General features: G+C 36.2%; 2 protein-coding genes across 3 annotated transcripts in view; one reads left to right on the top strand and one right to left on the bottom strand.

Moving 5' to 3' along the window:
- Positions 1-820: 820 nt before the first annotated feature.
- The window catches only part of LOC135221118 (protein jagged-1-like), a 23,823-nt gene continuing 4,018 nt past the window's right edge, over positions 821-20,625 (bottom strand). Inside the window, exons 1-7 of one of the 2 annotated variants that reach the window (XM_064258934.1) lie at positions 11,128-11,328; positions 10,153-10,244; positions 9,470-9,527; positions 3,937-4,070; positions 2,468-2,744; positions 2,015-2,148; positions 821-1,577 (exon numbers count right to left, since the gene is read on the bottom strand). In XM_064258934.1, coding sequence (XP_064115004.1) covers positions 1,573-1,577; positions 2,015-2,148; positions 2,468-2,744; positions 3,937-4,070; positions 9,470-9,527; positions 10,153-10,244; positions 11,128-11,207 — 780 coding nt within the window. In that variant the 5' untranslated portion in view covers positions 11,208-11,328 and the 3' untranslated portion in view covers positions 821-1,572. Of the gene's footprint in view, positions 1,578-2,014; positions 2,149-2,467; positions 2,745-3,936; positions 4,071-9,469; positions 9,528-10,152; positions 10,245-11,127; positions 11,329-20,625 lie in introns of those variants that run through there. The other variant, XM_064258935.1, reaches the window with a different exon arrangement.
- Positions 16,838-20,625, top strand: part of LOC135221119 (uncharacterized) — an 11,110-nt gene continuing 7,322 nt past the window's right edge. The window contains exons 1-3 of the mRNA XM_064258936.1: positions 16,838-16,994; positions 19,306-19,397; positions 20,093-20,153. Of these exons, the coding sequence (XP_064115006.1) occupies positions 16,915-16,994; positions 19,306-19,397; positions 20,093-20,153 (233 nt within the window). The 5' untranslated portion in view covers positions 16,838-16,914. The remainder of the gene's footprint in view (positions 16,995-19,305; positions 19,398-20,092; positions 20,154-20,625) is intronic.

Genomic DNA, 20,625 nt, shown 5'->3' with positions numbered 1-20,625 from the left:
ACGTCATAAGCGTTGAAACGATGGAAGTCGATCTGGTAACAAACAGAGGTACCAGATGAGGTTGTATACCACTGTTTTTACTCTGCTCACAAGGCAAAGACCGGCAGACAATTGTTAATTGGTAACAATGTTTGTCCGTCGGATATTGTTCGACCGTGTGGACGCACCTTTAGTATCGTTTCCTCCACTCGAAGTAGTTGTCAACTATTTGGTTAGCGCCTCGGTGGCGTGGTTGGTATGGTGTTTGCGTCTCACCTCGGTGGTCGCGGGTTCGATTCTCGGCCATTCCATTGAGGAGTGAGATGTGTATTTCTGGTGATAGAAGTTCAGTCTCGACGTGGTTCGGAAGTCACGTAAAGCCGTTGGTCCCGTTGCTGGATTACCACTGGTTCCATGCAACGTAAAAACACCAAACAAACAACTACTTGGTTGGCAATGATCGCCTTTTTCTACGACTCAACAACCTTCTTTTCTCCTTCGTTTTCGGCCGCCTTACTACGTCTAACGACCGAAATTTGTCTAACCACCACTTAAGCTGTTGCGCTTGCTTCTGTTTGGCTATTTCTAAAACATATGAATATTTTCGCTTTACCTTTTTCGTTCTCTACCGCTAACGATCGATGTGTTTTTTTGTTTTTTTTTAACCGTCCTCGAGTAAATGAAATATGGTATGTCAACTCCATAGATTGTTTTGCTTTTTTTCCGTTTATTCCGACGCTAATTTCAATTGTTCTTTACTGGCTATCTCTAACTATCAAAACACTGAAATAGCTAATAAAGGGGAAGGCTACAGATCGTAAGTGACTAATTGATGAACAGCTAAATATATCAATCTTTTATTAAATGCAGTTTAAGTGGAACAATGATATATCATCTAAAGGAGGTAGCCTTTATAACTATGCATATGAAAAGGTAGATTAAAACACTTTTACATAACAGGCTATATGCCGTTTGCAAAAACCTCTGCAATGGCCAATCATATCAAAGGAATAAGTTAGAGCTTTAATCAACATATTAACAGAGATAATAATGAATCACTGGCTACCTTTTAAAGCAAGAATTCAAAGTGATGATTGTGCTTAGATGTACATAGCAATAAAGAATGAAAAAAATAACAAAATAGGAAATATTTAAGATTTCTTACACAAATATTCCATCTAAAGCATAAATACAGATAGGCCTATGGACAAATAAAGAGTTAAGTAGCCAGGAAACAACAAAGATATTTAAAAAAAATTAATTACTTCAAAACTTCATTCCTAAAGAACATGCAAGGTTACTTCAAAATTATTGAAAAAATACTTATGACTAGAACAAGGACAGCAGCTTAAATTAAATGTTTCTTGACTGCATTTCCATAATTCATCATTGATTATAAATTACACCAGAAGACCTTGCAGTATCATAATCATACAGAAACACGTGAAGTACTATATTGAACAGGAAGGGAACTATATAGGCTTCTAGGCTTATATGCTTTCCGTGCATTCTTGTTTATGCATCAAGTTGAACTTGAATGTCTGGGAGTCTGCGTAACATTCTCTAGCAATGGATGTCTGCTTCGTCATATCATCAAGCTGAAACATCGTTAAATTTCTTTTTAAGTAACGGCTAGTTCAGTATTCGGCTTGTTATCTACGCGTAATCTATCGGTAGTACTCCGAGGTCTAGTACTAAAACTTGGCGGAAGCAACTGGGACGCCGTGTTTAGTACTAGCTATAGCCTCTCAGTGAATAGAGTATTATATACACTCATTTATGTATCGTGTGGTCGACAAATTATTATTATATTAATTAATATTATATGATAAACTATATCTTCGTGTGGCATTTGTCATACGGTGTTTAGTACTAGCCTCTCGAAGTAGTAGATGACGCGTAGATAACCAGATAAAGTAGCACCCAGCTGTATTAAGCTTGTTAAAAAAAAATGATAACAAAACAGAGTTAAGATATCCAAGGCAAATATTATGTGAATTAAATAAAACACCAGATAAGACTTTTTAACTCTCACCAGAACAGCCAAGGTCGTCAGCGTCATAACTCTGTTGCTTGTCCTCGGATATCCAGATTCCGTGGTGGCACTTGAACCCTTGGGTGGTTGCACCACTCTTCATTTTGAAGCCTGTTTCACATTCTATCTTCATCCTGCGGGGAGATTGTTACTTGAGTATATATCTAACAGTATCTACAGAATATCAGGGATTGGGTTGTGTTTTATATTGCTTTTATTTGCATTGAAAGTAATGAAATTGCTCGTGGAAATAATTCAGAGCTTCTAGTTTAGACAAAAGGAAATCGCTTGTAGTTCAGATTACTAGAATGATATAAAAAGTCAGTGCAGGTAGTTTTTATAGTAATATAAGACTGCTCGCTTAAGGAAATGAATGAAAATGGCCTAAAATAGCTATTTTAGAAGAGACAGGAGGTTAACAGGGTAAAATAAATAAAAGAAGTTTAGTCCTACCTCGTCAGGGTATTAGTAGCACTAATGGTGGCGTGGTCTGGTGCTTCAGCGGGAGCAGTACATATATGGGTCTGGCACACTTCTCCGGTGTATCCTTCGGGGCAGTTACACTCCCCTATGAAGTCGATGCAGGTTCCTCCGTTCTGGCAGGGCGCGTCGCAACCGAAGCCGAAGTCGTAGTCGAGGACGTTGGTCGGAGTTTCCTTAACGGCATCTTTCTCGCACTTATTCGGGGCCACGCAAGTCCAGCCCTCGTCGCAGCCTTTGTTACACCGAGCTACGGCGAAAAAAGGATAAAATTAATCTTTTTATATTAATTAACCAACGTATAAAATCTTTATAATCCATTCCCCGTCTAACTGCTAAAATAAATCTTATTATTGTAGAACTTCGAACTCTATAGACTCGAGCCAACTTGGGTTACCTAACTATACTGTTTTTTTCCATCTGTCCACCCGCCTGTGTTGTTTACGTATGGTAACACTGCGTCCAGGGCTTTAGATAGTTACGCTATGTATAAGATTTAGGTAAATAAAAGGATATCTGGGTGTACATTTGCAGCTTTAAAGTGTTTTAAATATTTACAGTATGCGAATTACACCATTAATATTCGAAATTATTGTTGAATGTAAGCTAAATGTAACTATCTAAAGCCCGGGACGCAGTGTTACCATGCGAAAATACCACAGGCGGATGGACAGATGGAAAAAACAGAGTATAGGCCTATGAAATGACATCATAGACGCGAGGACGCTTCGTAAAACGAAGAGGAAAATGGATCTGGAATTCTGGATACAGTGATGGAACATGTTTTAATAGAGAAGCGGACGATATTGTCATGGGACACGTTACTGAGAACAGAGAACCTAGAATCAAATCTTAATAGGAATCGTTCTCAAGAATCATAGGAGGTGTTTACTATAAGATGGGGAAGCTACCGTCACATAATTGTTTCAGTTTTTTTTAAAGTTTACGGTGCTACTTTCTCCTCTCACATAAAATTAAAGATAATAAAAATAGACAAAATAATATATAATATCATATAATTATATATATATATATTATCTATCTATATATATATATATATATATATATATATATATATAGCATGAGCACAGGAACAATGCTAAAGTCGACCCATATGTAGTACTTGTTGAAAGATTAGTGTTAAAGCTCTTTGGAAGTTTCTATTTGGGTTAAATTCGGCTTTTCATAAAGTCCATGATTTTACTTGGTTATTTTCACACACTAATCATTAATAATTAAGAAATTAAGAAAGGAGAAGTGAATTGGCTGATGATCATGCACGATTAGATATGCAGACCATGTAGTACGCATGCGCGGACGAATATTCCGTGCTCTACGTTATATTTTCTTAAAAATTGTCCCAAAAGAATCATGTTTGCAATGGAACAAAATACACAGAAAACTTAAAAAAAAAAGAAAAAAAATGTAAAAGTGAAACTTACGCAAGCACGGAGGAAGATTTTCATCCCATGGCTGACCGTCTAAAGTTAGGATACCTGTGCTGGAGTCGCAGTTGATGTACAGCCTCCGACCAGTGTCCATTGTGTACCCTCGATCACACTGAAGCCGACACCCGCTGTTAAAACGAAATGTCTGGTTACAGGAGGACATTAGCTGGAAAGGTTATCAAAATGAATACGAGTCCAAAATTGTCCCTAAAAAAAAGCTTGGAGAAATATACCCGTTTTCGCTTCATTTTACAAAAATCTTGTTTAGGCTAATAGGTCTAAAGAGAGAGAGAGAGAGAGAGAGAGAGAGAGAGATTAATATAAAAATGAATACAATTACAGGTATAAAATTGTCCCCAAAAAGCTTGAAGAAATATACCAGTTTTGTCAAATTTGTTTAAAATCTTATTTAGGCTAATAGGTCTAAAGGGAGAGAGAGAGAGAGAGAGAGAGAGAGAGAGAGTACCTTACCTTACCTTACAGACCTTACAGTTCGTTCGGGTTGCCCCACCGGTCCCTCAGTGTGAGGCGCCTCTAATGTCTACCAGAGAGTTGCTAGTACATCTTCCGGTATATTTTGCATCTTCCAATCTTGGATGGTCTGGGATGCAGTTTAGATATTTGTCGAGCTTATTCTTAAACACATCTACGCTCACTCCTGATATATTCCTCAGATGAGCTTGGCAACGACATTGAATAGGACGCTGCAATTATCGATGATGGTGCGTAGTGGATTAATGTCCTGTGGTGGCTTTCCGTTATTTTTCCTGGTAGAGTTTTGGGCACTATTAATCTACCTCTGCTTGCTCTTTCTGATATTTTTAGTTCCATGATATTTTCTGTTATTCCTTCTATCTATTTCCATGCCTGAATTATCATGTAGCGTTCTCTTCTCCTTTCTAGACTATGTATATAATTTTAAGGATTGTAGTCTTTCCCAGTAGTCTAGGTCCTTAACTTCTTCTATTCTAGCTGTAAAGGACCTTTGTACACTCTCTATTTGTGCAATATCCTTTTGATAGTGTGGGTACCATATCATATTGCAATATTCAAGTGGACTACGAACATATGTTTTTATAAAGCATAATCATGTGTTCAGCTTTTCTTGTTTTGAAGTGCCGTAACAACATTCCCATTTTTGCTTTACATTTTGCCAACAGAATTGCTATTTGATCATTGCATAACATGTTCCTATTCATCATCACACCAAGGTCTTTAACTGCTTCCTTATTTGTGATTGTCTCATTATTAGGTCCCCTATATGCATATAGCTTTCCTTCTCTGTCTCCATAATTTATTGATTTCAAATTTATCAGAGTTAAATACCATCCCTATTTTACCTCTGCCCATCATATACTTTGTTAAGGTCTCTTTGTAGAGCGTTCCTATCTTCATCACAAGTAATTTCTCTACTTATTCTTGTGTCATCAGCGAAACTACTCACTACCGAATCCTTAACATTACTGTCTATGTCTTCAATCAATAATAAACAAACAATATTGCAGCTAGCACCGTACCTTGTGGCACACCGGATATTACCTTGGTTTCATCCGATTTCTCATCGTTTGCAATAACTATCGGTTTTCTGTTGTGTAAAAATTCTTTTAACCATCTTCCTACTTTATCTAGCGATATTGTGTTTTCTAATTTTCTTTGCTAATATATTATGGTCTACTTTGTCAAAAGCTTTTGCAAAGTTTAGATATACCACACTGTTTCATTTCCGCTTTTCATATTTTTGAATATGTTCTCACGGTGGACTAACAGTTGGGTTTGTGTACTTTTTCCGGGTACGCAAACCTTGTTTTGTCCTATATTAAACAAATTATTTTTTATTAAATGTTTCATAATATTTTTCTTCATTACCCTTTCATACACTTTCAGAATATGTGATGTTAGACTCACAGGCCTATAATACTTGCCTCTAGTCTTGATCCACTTTTGAAAGTAGGGGTGATATATGCTAATTTGTGCTCATCATAAATCTTGCCTGTATCTACACTTTGTCTTAATAATATTGCAAGTGGCTTTGCGATAGAATGAACTACTTTCTTTAACAAAATAGCAGGGACTCCATCCGGCCCTGCAGCAGCTCCATTTTTAATTTCATTAATTGCCTGCACAATATCAGCTTCATTAATTTCTATGTCAGCTAAATATTCACTATTTTCTTCCCTTACTTCTATATCATTATCTTCATTATCTATTCTAGGGGTGAATTCTCTCTTATATCGTTCTGCCAGTATGTTGCAAATTTCCTTTTTTTCATTCGTTAATCTCCCTTCAATTCTCAGAGGGCCTATTTCTATTCTTCTTTTATTCATCTTCTTCGCATATGAGTATAATAGTTTGGGGTTTGCTTGATATTTAATAGGGTTTTTTCTTCCAAGTATCCCGTTTTTCATTTCTTTTTGATGTATAATCTTTTGTTCTGCATTTTCTATCTTTACTTTTTAGTTCTATAACTTTCCATGCATTTTTTTCTTTTGCAAGACCTTTTTTCCACTTTCTGATTTTCTGGAACAAGATCCTTCTGTCTCTTGGTATGCATGAATGATGTTTACTTTTCTTCTTCGGTATTATATTTTTCCACTATTATCTCCAATATTTTATATAATATCTCCGTAGTTACCCTTATGTCCATCCACTTACGAAAATGTTATCCCAATCTTTGTTTAATTCTTCATTAATTTCTGACCCATTTTATATTTTTACTGTAGAAGTTGTATTTTCCATATCCTTCCCACTTTTTCATTTCTTGCTTATCTCTATTTTCACTTGCTTTGGAATGAACTGTTAATTCTATGACATTATGGTCTGAAATACTCGCATTATAAACTATTATTTCTTTAACATATTCATCTCGTTCACAAATACTAGGTCTAAAGTATTTTCCTTTCTTGTTGGCAGGTGATTTATTTGTTGAATGTTGTATTCTAGTAGTATATCTAATAGCTTTTCAAATTGCCTCTTATCTTCTGCACTACTATTACTCTCTTTTTTATATGTATAAGTACAACCACAATCTCCTATTCGTTCTTTCCATTCTACGAAAGGAAGTTGAAGTCACCAGTAGGAGAATAGTCCAGTCCTTGTGATTTCTACATATATCATCCAATTTTCAATTATTAAGTCAAACTCTTTAGTATTTAGGAGGTCTATATATTACTATGTTTTCATCAATTTTTCAGATTCAAATTCTACCACTATTAGTTCACATTCTGAGTTACTATATTTCTCATATATTTTTCCTTGTTTTTTGTCTTTCCCATATATTGCGGTTCCCCCTTGATTCCTATTTTTTCTATCTGATCTATAAGTTTGGAACCCTTTTATTTGATCATCATTCCCAGTCTCTTGGGAATACCAGGTTTCCACTTATTATATTCTTATATCTATTTTCTTTCATTTTGGGTTAGTTCTTCTAAGTACTCTATTTTTCTTTTTGAGTTACTCGGTAACTAAACCCTGCGCATTCATCACTATGATGGTTTGCGTGTTTTCTCCTTCATTTAATACTGGTAGTAATAAGGATTTTCCCATGTCTCTTTCCTGTTCTGGTATGTTGTTCTTTTTTTCATTTCCAGAAATTCTGACATTAAAAAATCCAACTTTTCCATAATATTTGATCTTCTTCATCATAATTATTCATTTTGTTCTGTTAAATCTGCAATTTCTCCGTTTTCCGTCTGCAATATCCTCTTGCATAATAAATACAGTTATTATCTCTTGAGTAGAATTTCGGAGCTGATGCTTTGAAATTTTTTGCTGACACCTCTGCCATATCTCATTGGTGGTTTCCGTTTGTTTTCTCTTTTACCTGATATTCTTGATTTCTCTCTTTATTTGTTTCTTTCTTATTTTGGATTTTATTACTTGGTTGGCTATTTATTTGATTATGATTCATGGCTACAGGGTGCATATATTTGCATTTTTTGTCGAACTTACATCCTTTTCCTTCTTTTAGGTTTTTACATATTTTTTGGATGCAGATCTCTGCAAAATCATCCCCATATCCATACTAAGTATGCACATTTACCATATATTTCATAGTTTTGACATATCTTAGGATGTTTGTAGTAACATCTTTCTCCAAATCTGCAATTCCCTCTTTTCAAAAGGTTGCAGATTTTGTCTTTCTTGTCTATTTTTTCCTCTTTCCCGTCATTGTGTAGATCTGGGTAGAGCCTCTTCGGGATTTGCTTTTCTGTTGTCATATCGTAATTTATTTCTTCGTAGGTATGCTGCTTTATTGCCTCATATGTAGTATCAATGAGTATCTCTGCATCCATACTTTTATCTTGTTCTTTGTTTTCCTTATTTTTTTCTGTCATTTCATTTTGTTTACTTCTCTTCCGTTTCCTCGTCTTTTTCTTTTTCTTCTTCTTCTTCCTCTCTCTTCTTCTTCATCCTCAAACTATTTGTACATTCAATCTTGATTTAATCACATTGTCTATCCATGATAGACATGTTGAACAAAAATTCTTGTATCTTTTCTCAAATCTTGTATTACCTCAGCACACTGTGGATGGGTCGGAATGTTGCATGCAGCACATTTTCTGATTAGGTTTTGTGGATTGACTATGCTATACCAAACCTTACACAGTTTGCATGCTTTTGGCATTCTTTTTCCTAATGCATCAATTAGGATATTCACAAGATTCACCTTATTCAGTTTCTTTGTCGGGAAATATGTTGGTTTATGTATATTTTCTTTATGAGTCTCTTGACCACTTGGATTTTATTTGGAACTTCTTCAATTATTTTCAAGATGTTTTCATTAGATTTGTTCCAGTTTGAAGGATTATATCCTTCTAATATATCTATGAATGCTTTTGTATCTTTTTGGTTAGGACTGTTGCTGATTTCATAGATGAGAAATGCCAGTTCCCTTCCTGCTACCTCATCGTATTGCGAATCTGCTAAACACGCCAAATTACGCCACCTCTTCCCGCAGTTGGAACTTACTGCCATCTTGTTCTGATTTATAGTATACACTTGATAAACTAACTTAGAAGACCCTTTATCCTAACTATTTTTTCACACTAATCTTATCACCGATAGTTCACGAACACTTCTAGATATTTCTCAAATTCTAGTCGTATGTTAAACTTGTGATATCTGTTGATTATTCTGACTTCACGCGGGTACGTCTCACCAAGCAAGAGAGAGATTAATATCAAATGAATACAAATACAAGTATAAGATTGTCCCTAAAACAGCTTGAAGAAATATACCAGTTTTGTTAAATTTGTTTGAAATATTATTTAGGCTAACAGGTCTAAAGGTAAAGAGAGAGAGAGAGAGAGAGAGAGAGAGAGAGAGAGAGAGAGATAAAAGCTGTAACGTTATTTCTAAAAAGCTTAGGGAAGTATTGTACCCGTTTTGTTACAAATTTGAAAATGTCATTCAGGTCAATATAGGTCTAAAGTTAAAACTCGCTGGAGAGAGAGAGAGAGAGAGAGAGAGAGAGAGAGAGAGAGAGAGAGAGAAGAGAGAGAGAGAGAGAGGAATCAAGTGATCTTACCTGTGTGTACAGGTGAATTCGGCGTTCTCCGTGTAGCCAACATTAGGATATTTACATACTGGAAATATCAGTCAATTAGAACCTTCTTAATAATAATAATAATAATAATAATAATAATAATAATAATAATAATAATAATAATAATAATAATAATAATAATAATAATAATAAAATAATAATAATAATAATACAACTGTAGAACTCAAGGTTATATTTCTGATGGAAAATCTACAAAGTGTTGTTTATTTTTTGGCTGAATTAAGTGAGAGAGAGAGAGAGAGAGAGAGAGAGAGAGAGAGAGAGAGAGCCAATCGGTCTAAGACGACTGACTGGTAAGAAAAAGGGGCGTTGCAAAGGTAACTCCCCCAAAGCCAATCACAATCACTACTACTACTACTAACAACTACTACTACTACTACTACTACTACTACTACTAAGGAAGAGTAATGACTGACCCTAGACCTATACTACTTTTATTAAACTTTTTATGATATTTCAAACTATTTAACTTTCTTGTTATTTGTAAATATGAAGCTGAAATAATTAATACCTTAATAAAGAATATTATTTTTTTGCACAGTAAAATGAGAGAGAGAGAGAGAGAGAGAGAGAGAGAGAGAGAGAGAGAGAGAGAGAGAGAGAGAGAGAGAGAACTGTCTAGCTTACGTTTATATAAATCTTACCTAGACCTAAGTTGACGTTGCCCTTGTCACCCTCGCCTACCGGAACGTAATACACATCTCCTCCTGCGTTGAACTGGCGAAGTTGGTGGGTGCTATAACGAAAATAGTGTTCGGATTTAATATCTTCGAAAAAAGAACGAAAAAATGAGTAAAGATCTGGGAATTTATAAGTCATCTACAAATAAATGATTAAGTCACTCAAATTTTTTAATCTAGCACTGTTTCGTACCATTTTAATAACAGAGAAGAGAGCTCTCTAGTACCAGAGAGAGAGAGAGAGAGAGGAGAGAGAGAGAGAGAGAGAGAGAGGAGTGGGTAAAATTACAGAAAAATAATTTTTTTTACGTGAATGCAATATTCAATATTCATCTGATAAAAAACATCATAGATAATTGAAAATGAAATTGCATAAGGAATTTCATATCAAACCTAGTCATACAGTTTATCTCTAGTACCACAGAACAGAGCCAGAGAGAGAGAGAGAGAGAGAGAGAGAGAGAGAGAGAGATAAATGTTATTAAGATATGTCAGAGGGGAGAACAAAATGCGAAAGTTCCAGTTTCGGAGAAGTTCGGTCTCTTCAACTTTAAAACAAGGACCGCTTCCTCGTCCATTACTGATCTCTGTTAAAGTAAGCCTAGTAAAAATACCACTCACACACGCATGCACATCTGGCGTTGGGAGGGAGAGGGAATCTCTCTCTCTCTCTCTCTCTCTCTCTCTCTCTCTCTATCTCTCTCTCTCTCTCTCTCTCTGTTCTGTGGTACTAGAGATAAACTCTCTCTAAATCCTCCACTGAACCCCTTATTATGGACAGAGTCAATAGACTATAATACACCCAAGAGGTATCTAAGGGGAAATCAGAGAGAAGCGAGAGAGAGAGAGAGAGAGAAAAAAAACTCCACATTTTTCCATATTTATTTCTAAATTTCGAAAATGACCGAAGAAAAAAGGGTAAACTTATTATCATCTTACTTATACCGGCGCGCCAAGCCAGCCGACTTCCCGACGAATATGAACAATGCTAAGAGAATAATTCCTCGTAACTCCTTCATCTCGTTGGCAACAACGATCACCCCGAGCTTCTGTACAACGAGAGGTCCTCGTCCGAACTGGTGGTGGTCTGGTATATCATGTCGGTGCTCACAGGACTTCACCAACAGGCTGATGAGGACTTTTGCGACACATCCTTCGTTATCCTGCGAGATGGCAGGTTATCTTCTCGTCTTTGTGATTGAGAGTCGGTCTAGTGACTCTCTCTCTCTCTCTCTCTCTCTCTCTCTCTCTCTCTCTCTCTCTCATGGATTCATTATTTGTAGACTTAGGGACTTGAAACTAATGAACTAGCCTACTCTCTCCTGTAGGTTATGTGACGCACCCAACGCCAACACCCTGGAACACTATTGCCTGGAATGTCCACTTGTTAGTGACATATTACCCCAAAGACTCACAGTAGTTGATATATGTAAAAAATTATTGACAGATAATTTGCTCGATGAGATCCTCATGCGCCATCCTCACTTTGGTGGATACTGAATAATCAGCTGTTTTGTAATACTAATTAAAGATAGGTACAACCTACCTACGAAATCAAACTAAATTTAATGAGCAATATTATTTTTAATATGTACTAAATATCTATCTATACTTTATTTCGTATTCCTTTGTGTAACGTTCATTATGTGCTGTAGATGTAAACAATACTGTTTTGATATGTACTTAAATGTCTGTATATACTCTATTTTTTTATTATTTTTTTTCTTAAGGCATAACTTAATTACAATGTAGATGTAAATAATATTACTGTATTACCATGTACTCAAATGTCTGACCCCAATGGGCGCATAAATTGATTAAAACAAATCTCTCTCTCTCTCTCTCTCTCTCTCTCTCTCTCTCTCTCTCTCTCTCTCTCTCTCTGGGGTCAATGCTGCTGGTTTATACGATAAATGGATATAAATAATCTGTGCTTTTATATATTCAAAGAAATTCAACTTATAAAAAAACGCATTGGAGAGAGAGAGAGAGAGAGAGAGAGAGAGAGAGAGAGAGAGAGAGAGAGTATTCACTATTACCGCAACCCTCAGCTTTAAACAGCTAAAATAAGAAAAACCGAGTCAGCACTTCTTCATTTACACACACACACACACACACACACACACACAGAGAGAGAGAGAGAGAGAGAGAGAGAGAGAGAGAGAGAGAGAGAGAGAGAGAGATTCAAGTAGCGGAAACAATAATGATTAGTAGTCGCCACCTGGTCTTGAGAAAAGCTCCTATCGTCACATATTATCGGAGAGGCTTCAGATAACGCGTCTTGACTCTACGTGATCCATAGCATATAAGGCTCGAGGTTTTATGGTTTTAAAATGGCCGTATTTCCTATTTGGAATTGAAGAAAACCCCACGTTTATTTATGAAAATTAAGAATTTTGAAGTTATCGTTCGTGAGATTTAGTTCAGGCTTCCCTAAGATCCTTCTATAAATATTCAAGAAGAAGAAAGGAATGCCAGACTGGATTCTTCTTCGAAATTTTAGACTAGGCTTAAGTTTCCTTGGTCCAAAACACAATTCTCAATAGAATTTCACTCAAATCTACCGAAAACATTTTGAGAGAAAGTCGCCTAAACAAACTAATATAAAGATTCTAAAATCAAAATTCGAACTGGAGTTTGTATATATCTCGAGACCTAATAGACACTTCCTAGGCCTATAGTATACCAATATTTCCTAGGCCTATAGCGCCCAATTTAGTGAAGTGCCATTGATTTCCCTAAAAAATCATTGTATTTTAGTCTCTTGTGGATAGACACAGACAGTAAAGGAAAAATACACTCTTAGATTAAAATTCGAATCTTTCATATAGCTTATAATCAATTATTCCTCGGCTCACAGTCCATCCTTTACGTAACCTTTTGTATATTCTCAGTTACTGTCAGAGACATCTAGCGAATGGACAGAGAAACAAAACAACAAGAAAATAAGCCCAAATATCAAACATATTGCACGAGAATGTCCTCGAAGGTGTTTAGAAACAAATAACTTTCCATTTATCGATTGGCAAATAGACACCGAGTGACACTATCTAATTTATTATGCATCGTGATTTTTTTCTTTAACTTATAATCATCAGTGAGACCTTAGTGATTTACTCTGAAGCCTTCAATTTTTTTTCCACAGAAAGTAAACATTGCTTGCCTTGGTAATCAAAATAGATATTTTTGTTCAGCAAGACTGATTGGTACGAGACCAAATGTAGTCATTAATATATTAGACGATATAAACGATAGACGATCGAATAAGTTATATTTTATTTCACATTTGCTGCAATAAAATGCCGATACGACAAGCAGTAAGAAGAGAGAGAGAGAGAGAGAGAGAGAGAGATTGAGAGAGAGTTGAGAGAGAGAGAGATTGAGAGAATTTCACGTAAGAATTTCTCGTATCGTGTTAGAATTCTAATGGTTTGGCCCGGCCAACGGTTAGGTAAGACCCATGCACTTAGGCCTATTGTTTCCTTGTTTGTTAGCTGTTTCCTATAAAGGTAAATGTGAAAGCGGCTTTCCAATGTACGTCTAATGAATTTAGACTAGAAATCATTCTCTCTCTCTCTCTCTCTCTCTCTCTCTCTCTCTCTCTCTCTCTCTCTCTCTCTCTTCGTGAACAATCACAGTCAGGATAGACCAATGCGACGATGTATATAAATATTCAACACTAATTATTGTATGAATATTACTGTATTGTAATTGGCGTAATAGCTTACGATAAACTAAAAAGTTGAATTATGATTATTTGTAGATTGTAAAGCAAGATATTATCGTTTATTTCACACACACACACACACACACACACAAGAGGACAAAGGAAACTATATATAAGAAATAACGCAAAAATTGACCTGTTTTACGCACGCTTATTTAAAGAAGAAAAACAATAAATAAAGTGATATCTTTCGGTGGTCCCGGTCTAATGCTGAATGAGCCGTGGTCCGGTGGTGGCCTGGCCTATATCGTTCCCATACGCACGATTATGAATAAATTTAACCTTCAATAAAATAAAAACTACTGAGGCTAGAGAGCTGCAATTTGGTATGCTTGGCGCTTGGAGGGTGGATGATCAACATACCAATTTGCAGCGCTCTAGCCTCAGTAGTTTTTAGTATCTGAGGGAGGACAGGAGAACTGCGGACAGACAAATTTAGAGCAATATGAAAGGAAGTATGAAACAATATTAATAACTGACACACTGAATAATATTGGAACCTAATAGATAAATAAACATATGACATGTAAACCAAAGTCTTTGAAAAATGAAGACGCACCAAATGCTATAAGAGAGAGAGAGAGAGAGAGAGACTTCCAATATCTGATGTGGTGCGGATGCTTGGGTAATATTTAACTTTGCCTCGTAAGCTTTCAGCAGGTGTCTCTTATCTCGGCTTCGTCTTAAAATACGAATTAAAGATATTAAAGATGTCTACTTTGGGACACCTGGTGCGAAAAAGAGATTAGCCTGGCGTCTCTCTCTCTCTCTCTCTCTCTCTCTCTCTCTCTCTCTCTCTCTCTCTCTCTCTCTCTCTATAAGTGATAAGAAATTACGGTCTATTTTGAATGAAGGTGAATGTCTACGAATATTAAGTAACCTCGAACATTGTAGGTGCTTTCAAGTTCTGATACGAAAGGCAAGCAGTCTAAAAAGTTATAAATTAATATTTTTTTCTCCAAAGACAATTTATCATTTACCCACACACAATAAATTGCAGATTAAATGGCTTAAACACGATCACATGAACAAAAAACAAAAAGGAGAATAATGCATTGTCTAGCAACATTCGGGAACCATTTTTGAAATCGTTTTCAAAATTGGAACTTTCGACTTACTTTTGTAAACTTTGTTTTAAGGAAAAGCAAAACGTGATTATAAATTTGGAAGGATAATTAGACGATATAGAAGACCTATAGTCTTGCTTGTATTACTTATTGTTAAACGAAGAGGGGTGAGCATCCTAGAATGAATAGACCGATAACCTAGACTGCTGACAAAGAGATATAATAGATGATTACTGATGGATATCTGTGTTTAACGACGTTTTGGATAAATAAGCTGAGAATTATTTAATTAATTAAGCAAAAGTAAGAACACTAAGCCAGTTGATTAACTTTGTATAGAATCTGTACAAGATTAAAGTAGGCATATTCTCTAAGTAATCACATTAAAAAATTAGTGAAATTTTGATCGATTTTTGCTGCTTTTAGTTTTTTTTACGTAATTACTTATAGCATAAGCTATCTTTCGTCTTAGGCGTGTATATTTGATCAACTTCTATAGAAGGTTATTCAGCTGATTTATTGCTCTAAATTTGACAGGTTCCTATAATCCTATATATTTGTCAAACTCAAATTTTCTTTTGGACAAAAATATATATTTGTCAATGATCTTGTAATATATATATATATATATATATATATATATATATATATATATATATATATATATATATAAGGAGAAAAATATTAATTTATAACTTTTTAGACTTTTGCCTTTCGTATCTGAACTCGAAAGCACCTACAGTGTTCGAGGTTACTTAATATTCGTAGACATTCACCTTCATTTATAGGGTCATACACAAGCTTTTTCCTTTTCATTATGTTAAATAAATCATAAATATCCTATCATAACACTTCTGTCTTTTAACTCGACACGAAACACCTTTTGAAATCTTTTTGGGCTTTTCCATAGAACAACAACAAACAAAAACTAGGTAGTTTGTAGGCTTACTCCCTGAGTAAGCAAAAAACTGATCTCGGTTGTTGCTAGGCAATGATATAATTCGGCCCTTTTCATCAGCTTTTTAATCTGTTATTCATTTGTGTGCAAAATGTTTATATCGCCTTTTGCTGGTATATAGTGTTTAGTGTCGTGGCGTGCACTCAGGGCACTGAAAAATCTCTGGCTCTGTAATATATATATATATATATATATATATATATATATATTATTAGATGAAACCTATCCACATGGAAGAAGCACACCAGATGGGCCACTGACTTGAAATTCAAGCTTCCAAAAAATGTTGGTTTCAACCTCCCACTGCAGACCCCATACTGCAGCAGTAACTGATCACGATATTACAGAGCCAGAGATTTTTCAGTGCCCTGGGGAGAGACGCGAATCTGCGACATCTGAGTGGCACACCACGACACTAAACACTATATACCAGCAAAAGGCGATATAACATTTTGCACACAAATAAATTACAGATTAAAAAGCTGATGAAAAGCGGCAAAACCGAGATCAGTTTTTGCTTACTCAGGGATTAAGCCTACAAACTACTTAGTTTTTGTTGTTATTGTTATTGTTGGGGGGTAGGAAAGGTCTATGGAAAAGCTCAAAAAAGATCTCAAACAGGTGTTTTGTGTCGAGTTAAAGACAAAAGTTTTATGATAGGATATTTATGATTTATTTAACAGAATGAAAATGAAAAAGTTTGTGTATGACTCTATAAATCCCAAGAAATGTTTCAGATTGCAAATTCAACAAATAGTCTCATATCAAAATACAACCAATCCCTTCACAAGTTGAAGGATTGAGTTGTAACAGCCAGTAACTTCTATCAATCAATAACCAATAATTCACAGGATGCTTCTGTAGATTTCGCCTATCGAAACCCCAACCGGCGCCATAACGCACCTGCTGATTAAAACCAGCAGATACCTGCTGACAGCGGCTAGAATAGCTCCTCATGTCGCCTCCCCTGCGCCATGGATAAAGTGTTGTTCCCGTTACTTTTGGTGATTTTGGCCTTTGGAACGGCTCAAGTATGGAGTCAGCAGTCATCAAGGTAAGATAAGTTCTATTTCTTCTTCTCCTCGTCTTCCCCTTCTTCTTCCTGTGGTGATCTTGGCCTTTGCAACGGCTCAAGTATGGAGTCAGCTGTCCATCGCAGTAAATTAAGTTCTTCTTCTTGTTCTTTTTCTTCATCTCCTCCTCCTCCCTTCTTCTTCTTCTTCTTCTTCTTCTCGTCTTCCTTCTTCTTCTTCCAGTGGTGGTGATTTTGGCCCTTACAACGGCTCAAGTATGTTGTCAGCTGTCATCACGGTAAACTGAGTTCTTCTTTTTGTTCTTTTTCTTCATCTCCTCCTCCTCCCCCACTTCTTCTTCTTCTTCTCATCTTCCACCTTCTTCCTGTGGTGATGATCTTGGCCTTTGCGACGGCTCAAGTATGGTGTCAGCTGTCATCACGGTAAACTGAGTTCTTCTTCTTGTTCTTTGTCTTCATCTCCTCCTCCCCACCCCGTTCTTCTTCTTCTTCTTCTCGTCTTCCTCCTTCTTCCTGTGGCGATTTGGCCTTTACAACGGCTCAAGTATGGTGTCAGCTCCCATCACGGTAAACTAAGTTGTTGTTCTTCTTCTTTTTCTTCATCTCCCCCCGCCCCCGCTCCTTCTTCTTCCTGTGGTGGTGATTTGGCCTCTACAACGGCTCAAGTATGGTGTCAGCTGTCATCACGGTAAGATAAGTTCTTCTTGTTCTTTTTCTTCATCTCCTCCTCCTCCTCCCCACTCCGCCTCCTCCTTCTCCTCCTCCTCTTCGTTCTTCTTCTTCTTGTTTAACCAAGCATTTGGCAGCGTAAGAATCTCTCGTAACTGCAATTCATCTAATTGAATAATCAATTACTCGGAATCTTTATCATGAATATAGACTCAAGTTCAAATATCCTACTCGAATGGGAATTACATACTTACAAACACTTATAACAAAGTTAAATTATTGTGATGTACGCCATAATTTCGAATTTCCGTTTACGAATAGTTTTTATTAAGAAGTCCCAGGTTTATAATTATAAAAAAAACGTGAGGAAACTGGCCATGAAAACCACTTTGAATAACTGCAAGATACTTCAGTTTGTGAAAATAAAGTTAGTTTAAATGCTAAAAACTACTCGTTCGAGTAACGAACCACATCAAATATTCATTTGACAATTGTTACCTTTTATTTCCTAGGCCGACTTGCTAATGGCGATGTCACAAACCTTTTGCACTCTGTAACATTTTTCTCTCGCCAATTTTTTTCCCTCTTCCTTTACTTAATTGTTTGTTTGAGGGGGTAATTTCCACGTTTTTCCGTTAATTCCACCTATCGTATATTAAAATTCACCTTCATTTATGCAATAGTTTTGTCGTATGGAATTGCAATGAGACTAGGGCAGAGATCGGTTGTTATTAGGTTAAGAAAGGTACTTGTAGTACTGTGGCCTACTCTCTCTCCCTCTCCATTCCAACTTCTCTCTCTCTCTCTCTCTCTCTCTCTCTCTCTCTCTCTCTCTCTCTCTCTCTCTCTCTCTCTCTCTCTCTCTCCATTCCCACTCCCTCATTACACAGACTGACGACAGGAATCGAATTCCAGAATGCGCACTGAGCACGTCACCTTATGTGGGAATTTTTTTTTTTCTCCCTTCGGGCAAGAGTGGCAGCTTTATTACATGACGTCAAGTGTGGGCTGGTTGGTGCCACCGAGCTACATTCCCCTCCAGTAATGATTGCAGACTTTTTTTCTTTTTTCTTTTTTAAACTCGTGCGTGCGTGCGTGTCGCTGTCATGCACGAACAACGGACTTCGTCCATCTGTTTTATCCTCGTATTCTAGAGCTTGATGGTAACGATTTCATGGCGTATTCATCAAATATCTTCTTACTACGTCTACTGGAAGTGATGCTTTCGGAAATCATGGCTGTTCATATTAATTTCCTTCATACTCACTCATTTTACTCTTTTGGCTGCCAAGACCTCCTTTCTTTTGTTTTCCTGTAATAAAATCTTCCATTTTTATGCTTCTCTAATGCTGCTTCGATGTGCAATATTGGCGATAATGCTGTTATATTATTAGTTGGCTTTATATCAGCACGAACTCTTGTTTCTGTTTCGTGGTAGAGCCTAATTACATTGAGAAGATATTGCCCCTCGATGTCATGCAGCTATTAAAAACTGTTAAGAAATAATTCAAAAATTGTTTAAGAAAGCACGTCCCCTGTTAGCTGTGGTTATTCATAGTCCTGACTTGAATGCTCTCCATTCCATAGGTCTAAATCTTCGATAATTATCGTCACAAAATCTCAGATTTGTCCTATTATTATCATTATTTATTTATTTTTTCAGAATTCACCACCTCCGGCAGTTTAATTCCGGCCAGGACTCATTCTATGACAAATCGAGCCTAAACATCCAAGGTTCAGCTTTCGATGGAGAAAGTGAGTGTGTATAATCTCCATGATAGTACTATGAACTATCATAAAGATACGGGGTCGATTCCATTATGAAAAGACTTTTTATACGTACACTGATGAAGAAACATCTGAACTGATAATACTCAAGTTACTCAAGTTTAAGACCTATGAATTATTAAAATGTCTACTAATTTCTTTTTTTAATGCCCAAGTTTTAGACTTATAAATTATTAAAATGCCTATTCATTTCTTTTTTAAAATCTTCATGATAGTACTACGTCAGCTGTCATTCAACGACAAACATACACGGGTCTAATTTATTGTGAAAAATCTTTTCATACAAAAGCTAATGATGACAACACCTGAACTGGTACTACTGGTTCTCCTCAAATTCTACGCTAATGAGGGAACGATTAACATGCGTGTATATGTTATCAATCTATAACAAAACATGCCAGTGTCTGACGCTACTGTTAACATCTCATTTCAGTACAAATATCTTTATGTTCTTATTTTTAGGCTTATTTGTGGTTAACGAACGTCAGCTGTAAGTACACACACACACACACACACGAAAACAGCTCTGTTCATCGAGAGTTCGTTAGGCGATCATTTTATGACGTCATCGAATACGTTTATTAGCCTGATACGGAAAAACTACGAAGCTTTCTTCTTAAAATAATAATAAAATGAATAAAAATATCTCTTCGTTTCAACAGAATGTGTCTACCCTGCCCAAGACGCCATTGAGAACGCGGAAGTGGTGTGTAGCCAGTACAGGTAATAGTATTCTATGTTTTCTTTGCAGCCTCCTAAGCACTATATCTGGGCAGGTTACGTCTTTTCTTTGCTTAACAAATCTCTTCAGTCACTTCTTATATAAACACAAAGCTAATCTCATCATATCCCATTCGTAGAACTCACCCTTTTCTCCAACTCACTTCTAGGCCTATAATTATTTCTCTCTTTTACACAAGGATAGTTCTTCCTGTAACGTTTATTCTTTGCAATGTTCTCGCTCAGTCAAAACTATCTTTCATATATTAGGCCTACCCATTCACGGGCCTGTCTAACTTCTCACTTTATGAAAAATGATTTTCTACGTCATAATTACTCAAAATTCTCAAGAATTGTTTTATAACAAACGATTGAACAACAAACACCCTCCCCATTTCCCGAATCCACGTTGCTCTTCTCCAATATCTTCTGTAATAATGTTTTCGTTTCTCAATCAGCTGACGATAAACCTCTC

Source organism: Macrobrachium nipponense, chromosome 2 (assembly GCF_015104395.2).
Source record: "Macrobrachium nipponense isolate FS-2020 chromosome 2, ASM1510439v2, whole genome shotgun sequence".
Classification (NCBI taxonomy): Eukaryota; Metazoa; Arthropoda; class Malacostraca; order Decapoda; family Palaemonidae; genus Macrobrachium; species Macrobrachium nipponense.
The sequence above is the reverse complement of the archived record's forward strand: the minus strand, read 5'-3'. Positions and strand labels throughout refer to the sequence as shown.